Source organism: Ptychodera flava, chromosome 5 (assembly GCF_041260155.1).
Source record: "Ptychodera flava strain L36383 chromosome 5, AS_Pfla_20210202, whole genome shotgun sequence".
Classification (NCBI taxonomy): Eukaryota; Metazoa; Hemichordata; class Enteropneusta; family Ptychoderidae; genus Ptychodera; species Ptychodera flava.
In genome coordinates, this window is record NC_091932.1 from 30,582,147 (window position 1) to 30,598,486 (window position 16,340).

General features: G+C 39.5%; 1 protein-coding gene across 3 annotated transcripts in view; it reads right to left on the bottom strand.

Moving 5' to 3' along the window:
* Nucleotides 1-16,340, bottom strand: part of LOC139133485 (regulator of G-protein signaling 17-like) — a 121,085-nt gene that overhangs the window by 10,590 nt on the left and 94,155 nt on the right. Inside the window, exon 1 of one of the 3 annotated variants that reach the window (XM_070700104.1) lies at nt 14,537-14,659. The exons of the other annotated variants lie outside the window; for them this stretch is intronic. Within the exon in view, the coding sequence (XP_070556205.1) occupies nt 14,537-14,605 (69 nt within the window). The 5' untranslated portion in view covers nt 14,606-14,659. Of the gene's footprint in view, nt 1-14,536; nt 14,660-16,340 lie in introns of those variants that run through there. 3 annotated transcript variants of the gene reach the window in all.

Below are 16,340 nucleotides of genomic sequence, written 5' to 3' on the forward strand. Positions count from 1 at the left end.
AGACACGCTAAAGTGAAACTACTGCAAAGTCCAGAACAGCTGTACAAACAGACAGTCAGTACTTCCCTCAATGATATTACACTGTCCTTTCTTCTGACACGGACTTTATACTACGGGTCTGTGGACATTTACTCTCATAGATTTTCAAGAATGATCGATCCTTTTCGAGATGATTTCTACGAAAGATCAATCGTTACTTTTAAAGTATAAGCGACGGATATCGGGAAATCTCGGCGCGTGCGTCAAAGGAATTCGAAGTGCTGAGAATGATGGGAGTGGCGGCAATTTCCGAATACCGTCGCCTCCAAGCTTTAAAGCCTAGATATTTCGATCGCAACTTCAAAGTGACAGAAACGAGGACGCAAGACTTCCGGAATGAGGCTGTGACAAGATCGGCGTCGCTACTTATTGGAAATCTTGTATACTGACTTTTTAGGCTGGCTGGCCTCGACTACAATCCAATAAAAGGGTTTAGGCTAAAACGTCGATCACAGGCCTCCGGCTGAAGTCAGACTATCTCTCGCCTTCCGGCTATGCCGTCCGACTGGAAGAACTCGAACATGTTCGCACTTTTAAGTGGAACGACATTTATTGATACTTTTACCTTCTCAGCGATCTCCTGAATATAAAACCTGAACATATATACCTGTCGATAATAAAACACTACTTAGTTTTTTTCCGTCTTATTCCACAGAGATGAAACGAGAAATGCTTTTGTCCACAAAAAAAATTATCTATTCCTTATTCTACTGTCCATACACAAAGCAATATCTTCCATGCAACATGTTCCTACTACTTCAATGACGTCCCTCTGTTCTGGCTTTTCGTGTACATAAATGCATATCACGGTGTCGCCGTCCATGAATCCAGTGCGCTAATGCCGCTGAGGAAACTGACAATTGTCACCTTTTGAATCTGTCGGAGCAGACTAAATGGTCCCATATTTTTCAAGTTACTGATACAGAGGAAATCTACTAACATCCAAATTCCCAAGGCGAAAAAAGAGCCCCATGAGCTACACACTTTGTGGATTTTTTGGACGTCATAATACTTTACAAATTTCCTCTGAGATTCTCTGCAGAAAACGAAATGACCTGTTCGCTGCACGATGTTGTGCAATCAAATTCATGCGTGATTAACGGGACATGAGCTGTAACTTTATTTATGATTTTTTCCACTGTTTTTGTGTTAACAACAGTTTCTTGTTCTACTCCCATGTTGAGATACACAGTATTCAGCTCGTCAACTCAGCCTGTACTTGTGTAAACTACATTGTTAATGTTAACGTGTGGATTCTGGTCCGGACTAGAATTCAAATGCACACAATAAGAATGCATTCTACATGCATAGACGATGTATTGGCAAGCTAAATAGTAGGTGTTCTAGCACGTTTTTGGACCTAAAACATGAATTGGCGATTGACCTGAATTTTGTTCGAATGTTGAGTGAATTTGGCTCGACTTGAAATTTCGGAGAGATATCCTGCTGTTGAAAAGCTTCTCAAACTTTAAAGCGTTTTGGCTTTTTACAATAATAACTCTTCAGGTGTTATTTTCTCTCATCTTTTAGGGCTGAACATACAGGTACATAATGCATTTCGTCGTCTATTTCGCCACTGTTACAAAGAGAACATAAATTACGGGTGGCATTATTTTGGTAACGATATGATATAGGGAGCTTATGATTTCCACAGCGAAATTACTAATTCTGTCAGTAGTGTTAAGCATACAAAGGTAGTTTTCAAAGATGCATATAGCGCATGAAATACATTGTTTGTAAACAAGAAAGTCGCACATGCGCAGTTCCCACGACCGCTTCACTTTGATCATGTCTCCAGTTGGCTGATGACAAAGATATCACAACTGTGACAAGCCGACCCTGAAAAAACCCGCTACAATAACAAGCGCTGCGGTATCTCCATGAACTGTTAAACCCATAATTTACAGAACTGTGCTGTCAAACGCGGCTTAATCTCGACGGGGAAAGTTTTTTATAAAAATAAAACAATGCACAGGAACAAACACACATTCAACGTTCATGAATTTAATCATCCGGTATAGTTTTGATGAACTTCGGTGTAAATATTTGATTTTACAGTTGTTTTGTTGAGCGGTGATGGCTATAGTCATAACGATAATAGTTGTCATGGTGATTTCCCTGCAGTCCTAGTGGAGTGTCTCAATGACTATGAGATTAGTATAATCAGTTTTAATAATGCCTTTTTCCCCACAAACAAAACTTTTGGCCTTCAAAGCACGATGATTATCAAGTTCTTCGGTCCGAGCTCCTCATGTTGCCATGGTGAGGTGTTCATCCACCTTCGAGACACGCAGAGATAATGATACACGTGGCCTTGCAGGCTTCAGCTTACGAAACAAACAAACACGCCTAGCTTGGTTTTCACGTGACTATCTGTTGATACGACATGGTACACAATATGGTGGCCTGGTTTCTTCTCTAGCACAGTTCATAAGACTATGTTGGACATTCCGCCTTAAAATGCTATTTTACAGGGATACAGTCATCGGAACTGCGTTCAAAGGTCGTATAGGACCCATACGACCGATGTAAACACTGTATCCAAGGTACGATGGCGATTGATGAAAGTTAAAACATGTTTGTCATAATCTATATCGTATCATTTAAATGCTGCAGCTATGATGATGAGGTGCAGCTAGATGTCGTGCACGAAATACATTGCTTGTAAATAAGAAACTCGCACAGGCGCATTCCGGCGACGGTTTCCCTTTAAGTAAATTTAGCGAACGTGAATGAAGACTCTTTGACTAAATATTATATCAGTAGTTCCGTTCACGATCGAACGTACTGGAGTGGTAGCTTTGGTCGTCCCAAAATAATTCTCTCGTATTAAAGGTATAAAATCGCCTGCAATCTAAATATGCCCATATATGGTCAAAGGGGCGTTCCTTGGTATTCAAAATGCTCATGTTAGGGCGCTGTTTTTTAAAAAGCGGCCATCCGATTAAAATCTGTGATTGGTTAGATTTTCTCTTTCCATGGTAACTGTAGCAAAACTGGAACAGGTGACAGCATACCTTTAAAACGAAGACTCTGTTCCTGCAAACGGCTTTGGTCCCCTCAAAGCAGCTAATATTCGTCAGTGAAAAAATGACATTGTGTTGAAATCATACGTAAACACACATCAAATGACGAGAATCTTTCACAGGTGTCAATGCGTCAGTACGGTTCTCGCCCTTGTAGACCCAACACAACGCAGAATGTGGTTGCAATACGTGACACTATGCCACACAATAATGATTCTACTGTCATTGAAAAAAAAATATGCGTTTTGTTAAATTTCCTTTGTGGATACTGTGTTGCTGTTATGGTTGAGAAGGCCACTATATAATCAAGGCCGAAAATAATAACATTTCGCAGGAAAAGAGATCTGATGTATGGAGAAATCCTTGCAACTCGCCGGTGAATCTTGATCATAAATGAGCACACGACGAGGCAATAACACTATGCGGCAGGAGGCTCCAGGGGCGAAGAGAAATTTTCTGAAGGTGATCGATCTTGGCTCATCTTTCGCTGATCAGTAATCACGATATCAGAGCTAAGCTTCCCCTCTCAGCCCACTTCAGTGGCGATACGGTACAAATTGCAAAAATCTGCCCTCTGTTAATTGTCAGCAAATAGTCAGTATAACTTGATGATCGTTTCGAAATACTTGCAAAATGAAAAGTCGTTTAAAAATCCTGACGTCCTGTATATAAATTTTAACGTTATATTCAAGATCCATTTAGTTAAGATAGAATGCGAAATATAGCTAGTCGGACTCTCAATTTTTTAAAGTACTTTTCTAGTCTACCGTTTGTGGGATTTATTTTTTTAAAAGCTTTTAGAACAAGGAAACTTCATGATATTAGTATTCGAAAATCAAACATTTTATTTTCTCAACAGAGTTAACACAAGCATTGCGGCCATTCTAAATTTTAAACATTAAATTTCGAGTAATTTGTTTCTTTAGTTCTAAACTTTGCAGGGCGACCCCTGATTTCTATTCTTGCCTTGGTAAAAGAATCCTTGAAAGTTTCATTAAGAAAAACTTGAGCAAAAGTTTACGTCTTTCAGTTCCGAGGCGCATACTACCTTAAAGTTGTCAACTCGGTCTGTATGTCTGTTGTGTCCACCGTTAATCGTTGAAAACAGAATCTTGGTGGGGACTAGTTTGAATTTGCCTGTTCGAAAACATTTCATATTGTATACATTATGCGTCGTATTGGATAGTCTATCACAGGGAGAATGGCTAGTATGCATTTGAAGAAACGATTTGTATATCTATTTCTGTGGTTCCTTATCTCAGATAATTCTCGAGGCAGTACTGGTCTGACCGTAGAGAGCGTCTTCCGTTCTTACAAACTATGAGGAGGAACGCGCTGAATGTACACGTTTTGAGGCATTTCCCGCCTGAAAGTTTTAAACCTTTTACTTAAACATTTCCCACGGGTAAACTTTAAACCATTCTCCTTCATAATCAAGAGTGAAAATCGAAAGGTCGCCGTGCAAAATTCGGGATTAGAGACACTAATTACGTATGCATAAAATTCACCGTTATTTCAAATTCAAAATGGCCGCCATACTTTAACCATGGGGATAAGTAAACGTTAGATGTCCACAAAAACAAGGATATGAAAATCTCATTTTCTCCACACGGGTTCAAACCGAGTTGGGACAAGCTGCAGACCAGCAAGGCATTGAGAAAATTTGTGAGTTCGAATATCAATCCCGAGGCGAATACTAAATTTTCAATGATGTGAAAGAAAATGATCCGGACAAATGTTTGCGAAACAGACGTACACATATCATCTTTTTTACACAATGGTAAATTACATCCCTTTGATTGTATCACAATTGTCATACATGAGGAACCAGGTGTCTCCAGGGCAGGTGGGGATCTCAGAGCTCTCGTGTAGCTGTCACTTTTAGTGTACTTTTCCATTGTTATGTTCTCTTCATAAGATTAACTTCTTGAATTTTGAATCTCACAGTCGCCGTCGGAATGCCGTCAACACAGCCTGTAACGTCCGATGTTATTGCTGGATACGATATTCTGGTCCGTTACTGCATATTGCGCACAGCACGCTGTGTTTGCAAGGCTCATATTTTATATTCCGACGATTTTTAAGGAGAAGCAGGAAAACTTACGTGATTTTTCGTACAAAAATATTATAATACTATCAAACGTTAGTTGGAAGTCACAACTTAAAGTCGGCATGATCGCGATATCGTGAAAATACATGTACTTTGGTTGTTGCATGCTCTCCGCCATGTTACAAACAGTATGTACCCTGATTGGCGATTACACATAATTAAAGGGCCAGTAATGCTAACTTTTGATAATTTTTTTTCACCATTTTTGTTTTCGATGTCAACCATAATTCCTTGTGCTACTCTCCAAAGCATGCTGATATCCAACAGTGTTCAGCTTGTCAACTCAGCCCGTGCGAGTGAAAACTGCATTGCTATTGTTAAAAAATGAATTCTGGTCCGGACTGCAACCCAGCTCCGTTTTTTTTTCATTTAAACCCTCACTGAATTAATAAGACTTATAATGGGTAGCGCGTTATCACGGGCTTGGTACAACATGCGAGCGAGGCTGGTTATTGCATATTGAGAGTAACCGGACGCAATCTCATTGAATGCCCTCTGCGTAAGCTTTTGCACAATTCTATTCTACTTACAAGTGTAGGTACTAGGTCTAATATAACGTGACTGGGAGAATCTCATGGAAGAGTTACCGATGATGGTGCCTTTTTGTGATATGTTTTTTCAAAAAATTGTACCGGTGAGGCTGCAATGTATTCCGCGACCTTTCTTACACCTGGCCTGACTTCAAAACAGCCATCGGTCGCATCCGGTTGACGAACCCAACGACATATGAAGAAACAACGTAAATTACTCTCTACAAAAAGGTAGACACGTGAACATATGGGTGCACGAATATACATATACGAGTTGCAGTTTACACACATTCTAATAGCAAGTGAGGACTAGAAAAGAGCTGGCTACAAGTGCTTGAAAAAAATTGTAAGTAGAACGCAAAAATAAAACTGCTTTTACGAAAGAAAGATGGCTTGAAATGCTTACTGTTGTTGTCTACCTTTAAAAGTACTGTTGTAGATTTCATGTCTGATTTATTTTGTTATTTCGCTATATGACCGCACAGAAGTATAAACTGCTCGGCAGATAGACAAAGTGCCTGGCGCCTGTCTACCGCCATGCGTTAACATACATGCTGCTTTTAAAGAGACTTCAAGGGGAAGCAGACGGTAGTTACAACGAGGAAAGAGAAAACAAACAAACAAGAAGAAAACATTTAAGGTGAGGATATTTCGGGATGTGGTGGACATATTCATGAACCGAGATAAAGTTTTGCTTCACCTTGATCCGAATCGACTTGTAGGACAGCAGACATATGTCAGTCGTTTGCTCTGCCATGGTTCCAATAACAAGTGTGCTATCCTATGCAGCTTCTATATCGATGTAACCGACAGATGGAATCACGTGACAACAATGTGTCGGCGGCTTAAGCCCACCTATTGCTATATTTAGTGACATAATATTTGCGCAAAAAATTTATGATCGTCGCAAGAGAGTTCTTGTGGATGATGAATTTCTCTGCATGGGTGATCGGTCAGTCATCGAAGCGTTGTATTTGAGTCTATCTTAAGAGAAGGTGATCAGCGAGTGTCAATCTAGCTGTTGTCGATGCGACACCGAGCGTGTGGCAATAATTATCGCTATTGTCGACTGAGAACAATAGAAGATTCTACGTACGTGACGCAAGCGCAGTGCACGAATGACGTACGCGGCGCTCGCGGGAGGAGAATCGTTTACAAGTGAAATCTTAGCATCGGGTAGCAGTTGCTATGGTGATAGGGGATGGGTGAAATAAATAAACCCTGAATGGCAACTTGGTGAAATGGAACAGGAATAGCGAATCGAAGGCTGTTTATGGAGGCGTGTTCTATAATAGGAACGTTGATAAAATCCATATCTCCAAGAGATAATGTATGTAGGCCTACACTGTGGATTAATTATTCACGTAACACGACCAGGCCACGTCCTCTTGGCTTCTAGTTGTCACATAGGTATTGTAATAACTGATATGGCAAAATCCTTTATAGAGGTAATATACATCTCTAGATCGAGTCAAAAGACCTTATTACTGGCCAAATTAAGTTTCATGCATCCTGCAATCATCCAACAGATAGGATGCATGAGTAACAGATTTCATTACTTTTTACTTGAAGTAATTTGTGTTTATTATATATATATATATATATTATATATATATATATATATATATATATATATATATATATATATATATATATATATATTCATGTATATATTAATGGATTGAAGCTCTATCAACAAGTACTAATAATTGAGATATCTGCATCATGATACACCTTCAAGACAAGCACTGTTACAATCATAACCTCCCTGTACAAAATGCGAGATAAAATACCAAACGTTGCCAACACAGAACTCTAACACGCCTTCTTGAAAGACTTACAGCGCCACCACAAGGACATGTTAACGGCCGGAAGTGTGCAATTTTACATCATTTATATCAACGTGAACGGTGTTAAGTCAGTTACCGCAGCAACCCGACTCAAATCAAGGTATTAACATACAGTAACTTGCTATGATGAATATATTATATCACTATCATATTCGTTCAGATATATGTGTGAAAAGTGTGTTCATATATATATATATATATATATATATATATATATATATATAATATATATATATATACAATATACATACATACACACACACACACACACACACACACACACACACACACACACACACAAGCATACATATGTCCTTGTGGCAAATTACAGTGCTCGATGCCAAAACTAAAGCAGAGCGGTATAAATAATAACACAAATTACTTCAAGTTGAAAGTAGTTAACTTAAGTTAGTATCATTACAGTCTGTCGTCAGATTGGCTAATGCAATTCATCGACATTAAATGTTGTAGGTAGCACAATTTTTTTATGGAATCGGAATAAAATTGTAACGCGGGCATCTGGCGTGCAGTGCGCTAATTTGGCGCGCAGCGAGTCAAATGTCCCTCGTGTAAGTTCAGGAAGACATCATGATTAGACTTTATCGTCTGGACATGAAAGATATTATGATTACTAGAGGGCGTCAGCAAGGTAATTGCGACATCGACAAGTACGACTTCGGAGAGTTTCTAAAGGCAAATTCTCATCTATCGTCTTTTGAATCTTGAGCTAAGATCGTAAACGATTCTTTCAATGTTAAATGATGCTAAGTTTTAAAAAAGTTGTACGACAAGAAGTTTGATTAATATTACAAAGTTATGCAAAGCGTAAAACAGACTCATTTCAAAATCTAAGGCTCACAGTTATCCAATAGAAAACTGTGTGTCCTATGTGATTCTCACAGCTGAAGATATCTTGTTAATTTAAGTATTTTATGCCTGACGGTCAGCAATACCTCGGTTTATCAGTGATTTTATCCCATATAAATTCTTATTGCTAGAAAGCATATCATTTCGACGGAACTTGTGTTTGCAGCATATCATAGTTGTAAATTTTTGCACGAGGCGGAATGGAAGTTTGCGGGGAAAGAGTGAACAAACAAACAAATCGATCACGCAGACGAATATACCGGGGTAGTCAGGATAGGGGCAGTGAAGAGCTTGATTGGCAGTTAGTAAGATCCATCAAGACGGGCTCATCAAATTTAGTTAAGATTAATTATGTCTTGGATGTTATACCCTCGAAAGACAGAGAAATGTTGAATGTATTTGAATAATTTCATATGTCCGTGTTTTACGTCTACACGAAGTCAGGGTTGATTTTACAGCGGCTCCCCTGTGGCGCGTCAAATATCACGTTGGCGATCTCATCCATAAACGTGACAGAGATGGATTGAATTTTCATGGCCGTCAGAGCCGAGTAATCGGCATGATCGGTGAAGTGTGTCGGTCGCTACAGCACAGGAAATTATCCTCATATTGTGACGGTCTGCACAGCAAAGTCGGACAAATAATTTTTAAAAAATGAACAAAGCCTTATCAATTAGTCGATTAAAAAGTCTCGACTGAGAGGATTTGATTTAATTCCTAATACCGGATAATGTCAATAATGTCCTTGGTCGAGCATCGTCAATCTCTTTGTGAAGGCATGTGGAAATTGGCAAAAATCTACATCCGTTACATGAGGTCTACCGTTTGTTCAAAGCGTGTCGATGGAGTTCCAGTATGACTGATGACGTAACACACGTTGCAATATTAATTCACTAATTTTTTTTATAAAAAACAGTCGTATGCATTCTTACACTGGAGGAACTCAATAAATTGTCCATCGAATCAACACAAATGAGGGGCATATATTTATGTGGAGCCGTTGTAATTTGTATGTGGGTCCGGACTTGCAATATGTAATACGAGCAAGTTGCTGAACAGACGACAGGTCAGTTACTTATTCCGCTCGGCTATGTAGACATATTTAATAATTGTACCAACCAACCAGCCGAAGAAGGAGACGGCGGCCGCCATTTTGAATGTATTTGTTTACAGTACTGGTGAGTCGCATCTCAATAGATCGACTCAAACGCGATTGGCGGCTTCTACTGCAATTTGTGCATACTCGCCAATTTCCCGCCAAAATAATGAGTCGGTTGCGTAGACGTATTAAAGGGCATTGGTACAAACAAACAATCATCGGACAATCTAACAAAACTAACAAAAAATTGAAAGGAAATTCTGTCAAAAAATCGAATGCAGTGCTGAACTGGGCAGTCTGCTCTATAATGAGAACATCAGTATCCTACGATGACAGAGAGGTTGAGAAACAAAACTATCATTAACGATTTACAATAAATTAACATTTCAAACAGTTCATTTCTCACATCCGTATATCTATACGACGACTATAGTTTAAAAAGAGCCAAAATGACTCCTAAAAGCACACGTGAATCTCCCCACAATCTCCATTTTAGCAAAAGTGCACAGTTATTGCGACAAATTATTACCGTTTAAGGCGAGTTTTCACTTGTCATTGATTTTGACCTCGTAAAAGTCACCGGAAATTATAATCATTGACGAGTCAAATTATGGTTTGAGGAAATTTCACGAGTTGCATGAACTTAACCTTGAGTTGCTCATTTCAAGATTAAGGTGACTCACCATGATTTGATGTGCACTATTAAATTGACAACATGCAGGCTAGCTCTTTAACTTAATTTATGTCAATGCTTGGCAACCTTTCGTTGTTCTCAAAACCACTGCGTAACATTTCATACGGTGTTGCCTGAGAGACCACCAAAACTTGGCTGAGAAATTGTCACGCAAATGAAAATTACAAACTTTCTGTATAATTTAAATGCTGTTTGGGCTCACAACTGTTAACGCCTGAATTGTAGCGTTTGATGGAAATTCGACTGTAACAAACTTTGCCGCGCCGCGGTGCGTTTTGATGAGGGATTTCGACTCCAAAACAAAAAACGCGTAATTCGATGGTATGGTACGATATACGTGTGTTTTGGTCTTCAATCAATTGTGAGGGGTGACTGTGTACACGTTCAACTTGACTGTTTCTATGACGATATCATTTCTGGTGCAATTCTGTTTTGCTATGAGGAAAGTCGAATTCTGTCTAAAATTTCGACTTTCTTCACAGCAAAACATAATTTGTGAGGACACTTGATGGGGACATATCTCGAATCATTTTCTCATTTGATCTCAGGCATAGGATTCCAATTTAAAAGTGGTATTTCGCGTGAAATTTGTGTATAAAGCAGGCGTCGCCATCTTGAAACAACGCCTCCCTGAGGCCACTTGACATACTTTTTTAGTGGTCCACTATGGATTTCGAAGGGTACGCGGTGGGATCCAGTTGTCAACAACGGAATTTTTCCCCTACACCGCAGGTTTCTAATGTCCACGGAGTGGTTTCTATTCCCACTCCTATTTCTTTTCTACCCCTGAAACCGATCTTCAGGTGTACGCAAAGCATGGATTAGGCAAAGCGTAGCCGCTTTTGATAAGACTTTTTGAGCGCGCAAGCAAGACATATTTGGTGAACTTTTGAAAACTGGGTCACAGTGATACCTAGGACTTCCCGTAAACTCAGGACAAAGTCATTTCACTCAGTTGAGTTGCGTAATCCAGTTTGTACGAGTGCAGACGATGATTTTATTTGAAAACAAACTTATTCAAATAAAATAGTTTGGAGTTTGGATTTAGCAACAGTTTACGATTTCGTTGTGATACCAATTCATGAGACAGATATCACAAGCATAATTAGTGCCCTCAAGGTGCAAACATCATGAAACTTCAAGGGATACAGTAGGTCGTATGGGACCCATACAACCAATATAAACACTGTATCCAAGGTACGATGGTGATTGATGAAAGTTAAAACACGTCTGTCATAATCTACATCGTATAATTTAAATGTTGCAGCTATGATGATGAGGTGCATCTAGATATCGTGCACGAAATACATTGCTTGTAAACAAGAAACTGACACAGGCACAATTCCGACGACTGTTTCCCTTTAACAATATGACACCTCTCTACAATAAACCCAGATTATAGAAAATACAGAACTACGAGATGAATGTCATTTTCGTATTTTCTCTGACGCTCATTAACTGTGTTTATGAAGGTGATTTGAGTTTCTTTCGAAACATGTTTTCGTTCACATGTGAAGTAAATACGATACTTCTTAAGCTCGTCGTAAAAACGGCCTCGACGTCATTATGAAAACCGATCTAACAAAACTACAAGCTTGGAAATCTCGATCATGTGAGTGGAATTCGCGAGAATTTCACTAGGGAATATTTGACATTTCAAAACCTACATTACAGGCCCGTGCCCTGTATTTGTCTCTTTGTTATGTGCAGGTATCAAATATACCTCACAATTTCTCATCGAATCCCTCAATGCTGTACCCATTATGTGAAATCGCCTATTGCTGCGAGTCAACTGTATTCACTCGTGACAAAACACGCGAGCAAAATTCAGGGGTTTCGGATTCAATTTAGATTTCCCTTAAGTTGTAAAAACTGGTCCTGTTATAACGGAAAGAGTAAATACTGTGACGATATCTGGGTATGCAAATTCAATGCCAAGTAATGCAATGGCTGCCATGTTTTCTGCGAAGTTGACAACGTGTAAATGTGCTGTCTTCTGTCGTTTATGCAAATTTGCATATTGGCGGCCATGTTTGAGTGGGGTAAGCGTTCAATGCTTATCTTGTTCACATTTGCAGGTGCAGTCTGACAATGGCTGATGATACTTGCATATTGATCCTTCATTGAGTAAATTCGCATTGACTAATATAATCTTACTTTCCGCCTAAAATCGGCTGTTGGTAAACGATGTTTATCGTCTCGTGATACTTTGCGAGACTTGTGATTGTTACCGCTATTATGAAGTCAGTACAGTCAAGAAATCAAAATATGTTATATGTAAGGCACAGGAATTCAGACGGTAGGCTTTTCTCGATGTAAAATGTAGAGAAGGTGGGCTTTCGATCGGTATTATGTCTGGCACAGAAGCTCCTGACTGTCAGTTCGCTGAAAATCGGTTGACCGCAGCTCAGCTCCTTATTCTAGATATCACTCCGAGCTTCCAGCCTTGGATTGATCACGGTAGTTTATGCTTCGGTGTGATCCGCTCCACTCGATTTAACATCGGATCACCGGAATATCATGTTTTTAACCGTGTAAGCGACCTTGATAGGCCGTGCGATGTACTTCCTGCGGTTCATTATACAATATATTAATTGCCTCACTACACGGAAATATGCGAAATGATCCGCCGTAGGGAGTTTTATACGATCATGTCTGAACGACACTTCATCAAGCCTTCTGAAGTGCTTGGACATTTCGTGAGATCCGCTTGCGGCCAATTATGGTTTCGATTTCCGGTACTGACATTTTTTCATGCTAATTTATTGTTTGGCCGCAGATATGGAAGACATCGGGCACGATGAGTTGACCTTGACTCGTAAACATCACCTTGTTTGTGCCAATTATGTTGAGGTACATGACCACCGATTTTTCCCCTCCGACGATTGTACCATTAGAGAGTTCAAGATTGCGCCAAAAGGTAGGGAAAAACGCGCGCACCAATAACAACTCATTAGAAATTCAAATTACATGCATGCATCAGCAAAAGACAATCCTTTCGGAGCCAAATGGCCGAGGTGTGTTTGGAAAGATGGAGACACGGACTCTCGCGCAATCGTGTTTCGTCCTTCATTCCAAAGATCACCCTCATACAAGCGTCTCTTTTCAGTCAGGGTTCAAGTTGAAAATGAAGAAGCAATTATGGCGGGCCAATGCCCGTGACGAAAAGACATCCCGAAATACCTTGATGATAATTCTGAGTCCAACCTGTGGTTAAACAAATCTTTGAAATCGTCTGTACCTCGATTTCTTCACAACAACAGCGTGATGCCGACGCATTTTACCAGCATGATTAATGACATTTTGGATATTCATGTGATCTGTGTAATTATTTCCGCACGACTTGTGCAAAATATCGTGTCACACGCGACCAAAATGACATCTAACGATCAATAATATCTTTCAGAGTGTCTGTCGGAGACTGTCGCCCTGTTAAGCGCTCTTGCTGAAAATCCTAAATCAGATTGTTTTCGATTCTGGTTTTACAGAGTATTCGAAGGTTTTTCGCTTGAAAAACAATAAAAAATACGAGAGTTTCTGAGACTCAACGGGTACTGACGGTAATTCGTTATCATTCCCCTGTCTCATCGTGCATTTCCGAGACGATTTGTCCTTCAAAGGGAGCGAGAAAGCAAACGAGAGAGAGAGAGAGAGAGAGAGAGAGAGAGAGAGAGAGAGAGAGAGAGAGAGAGAGAGAGAGAGAGAGAGAGTATGTCGACCGACACCGCTTTCCCGGCTAACACGTTCATAACGAAAGACATCAAGAAGATTACTTGAAATACTTGTCGTGCTGTGTGATACAGGCGTGTGATGAACACAACTGACACGGTCGTTTACATAAGGGAAGACGCCGAACGTTCAGAAACACCCATTTCGTGCCCTGATATAATGAGAGTCTTTGAGATCTCCGCGTCGTCTCACGGTTGTCTTGTTATAATCAGGTGAAAATCTATGTTTTAATCCCGAAGTCACGTCTCGCCATATGAAGGCCCTAATGAAGCGCGATTGAAAATATAATTAAAACGAGGCTATGGTACAGTGTGAACAAAAAGTATCTGCGAATTGGCAAACCCAGACAGAAGCTTTATAAAACGATTTCTGAGCAAGCAAACAAAAAAAAAAACATCAGTCATTATCTCAAAGGACACATGGGGAGAAACATGTCAGGACTTCTTCGTCGGCGATAGAACGATGAAAAACCCGTGCGCAAAATCACTTTTCCTTCCCTTTCAAAAATTTCTCGTCATGGCCAGTTTTTTCGGAAGGATTCATCGACGCTTTCTTTTCGACAGAAAACGTGAAAAAATAAATCCTTGCCTACCTTGGATTTAGTGTTGCGGCTGAACCCTTCGAAATACGCCAGTGAAGACAACATGGCTGACGACGGCATGGGTGCAACTGCTACTGATTTCGACGGAAAAAAGACTGCTTTTGGCAAGAGCTGAGAGTCACGTGATCGAACGATGACGTCACGTGTCATGTGACCGACCGCAGGTCGTCATGGACACACTCTTTCATTTTTCTCGTGTAGATGAGCAGGCTCATCAAATCACGGCCAGTACAGATTCACAAGATTTCTCCATCTTTTTCACCTCATCGTCCATTTTAGACGATGTATAATTTTCTTTTTTTACTTTGTTTTGTTTTGCACTTATTGATTCGTCTGTCTGCGGTCGCGTTCTGCAACGCTCACATCCAGGTGGATTCAAGCAAATATAACCCTATTCTTTTTCTGCGTCACATGCCATAGCATTCGTCATTAGCGTTTACATGCTGATGGGCCCAGGCGCGCTCAAAGTGAATACCAGAATGACGACAACCATAGCGGGACATGTCAACATTCTGGACATTATAGCTTAACCTGTTGATAATATTTTAATTATTCCCCCTCCCATATAACAAGTACATATTGTTGTTCTTTTACCTTAAGTATATCGAAATGGGAATTGGCCTTGTAAATAATATGATGTGCGTGCGCTATTGTTGACATATAAATTCAAGTCAAGACATGCAAGCAGTCGGTCTTCAACAATAACGATGAACATTTATATTACTATATTATATTATATTAATAGACTATGCTGAAAAGTTGAACACCAGGCATTTGACATGATTTCAGTGGTAGAGCAAGCAACTGTATTGTATCAACAGAACAAAAAAACGCAAAGAAAGGAATCAAAAGATACAGGTGGCGGAACTTTCATTTAATTCCATTTTATATTTTCATTTTATTCATGGATTCTCAGAAAATATATACTCGCTGTTACGGAGACACTCTATTGACGCGATGACATATTTTCACCAAATCCTGGTCTTTGCTGCTGTTTTGAAATTATCTGCTCTTTGTTTGTTTGTTTGTTTGTTTGTTTTCTTCCGAAAAAATATGCTGCGATACCTGCAGATGTTTTGGAAAATATGTGAAATTAGCCAAGTTGATACTGACGCGTGTATATTGCCTGGCTACGACAAAAAGGTCTTTGGTGTATCTAAGTCTCCTTAACATATTTGAAAGACAATGATGGAATACAGAACAGTACGATTCACCTTTCCCGACGTACTGCTACAATGTTATCATATGTCACGTGATTCAGCACTCGCCATCGGTTAATCTTATGGATATAATGCATATTCAAAGCTAATTTCAATTAGTCATTAATCAAAATTGTCACACAAGCATGAATGTACTTGACTACAGTCGTAGTGTTGAAGAAATGACAGGGAGATACAACTCATTATTTTCACAAAATTCAACGTCGTCGTTTGTAAAGGGAAAATCGTTGACTTTTTTGAAATTTTCATTATTTTTTTTCTATACGAAAAAGCACACTTCTTCTTCTACTGAAAGTATGTCTAAATACAAGGTAACATCTTTAATGACACGATGCGTAATGTCTAAGATGTATTTTTAATGTTTAAAGGGGGAATCTAAGTCCGTCCTAAAATTCAATTGTCGACAATGGCATTAAACATTGTACACACTGGGACATTTCGACATGATTGGGCGAGAAGTACAAGAGTTTATATTTTACAAACATAATTAGCAAACAGATTGGAAAATGCATTAAATGGTACAACTGATGGAGCGTTACAAGCGTTACAAGCGTTACAGGGTCCTCGAGTGCAAT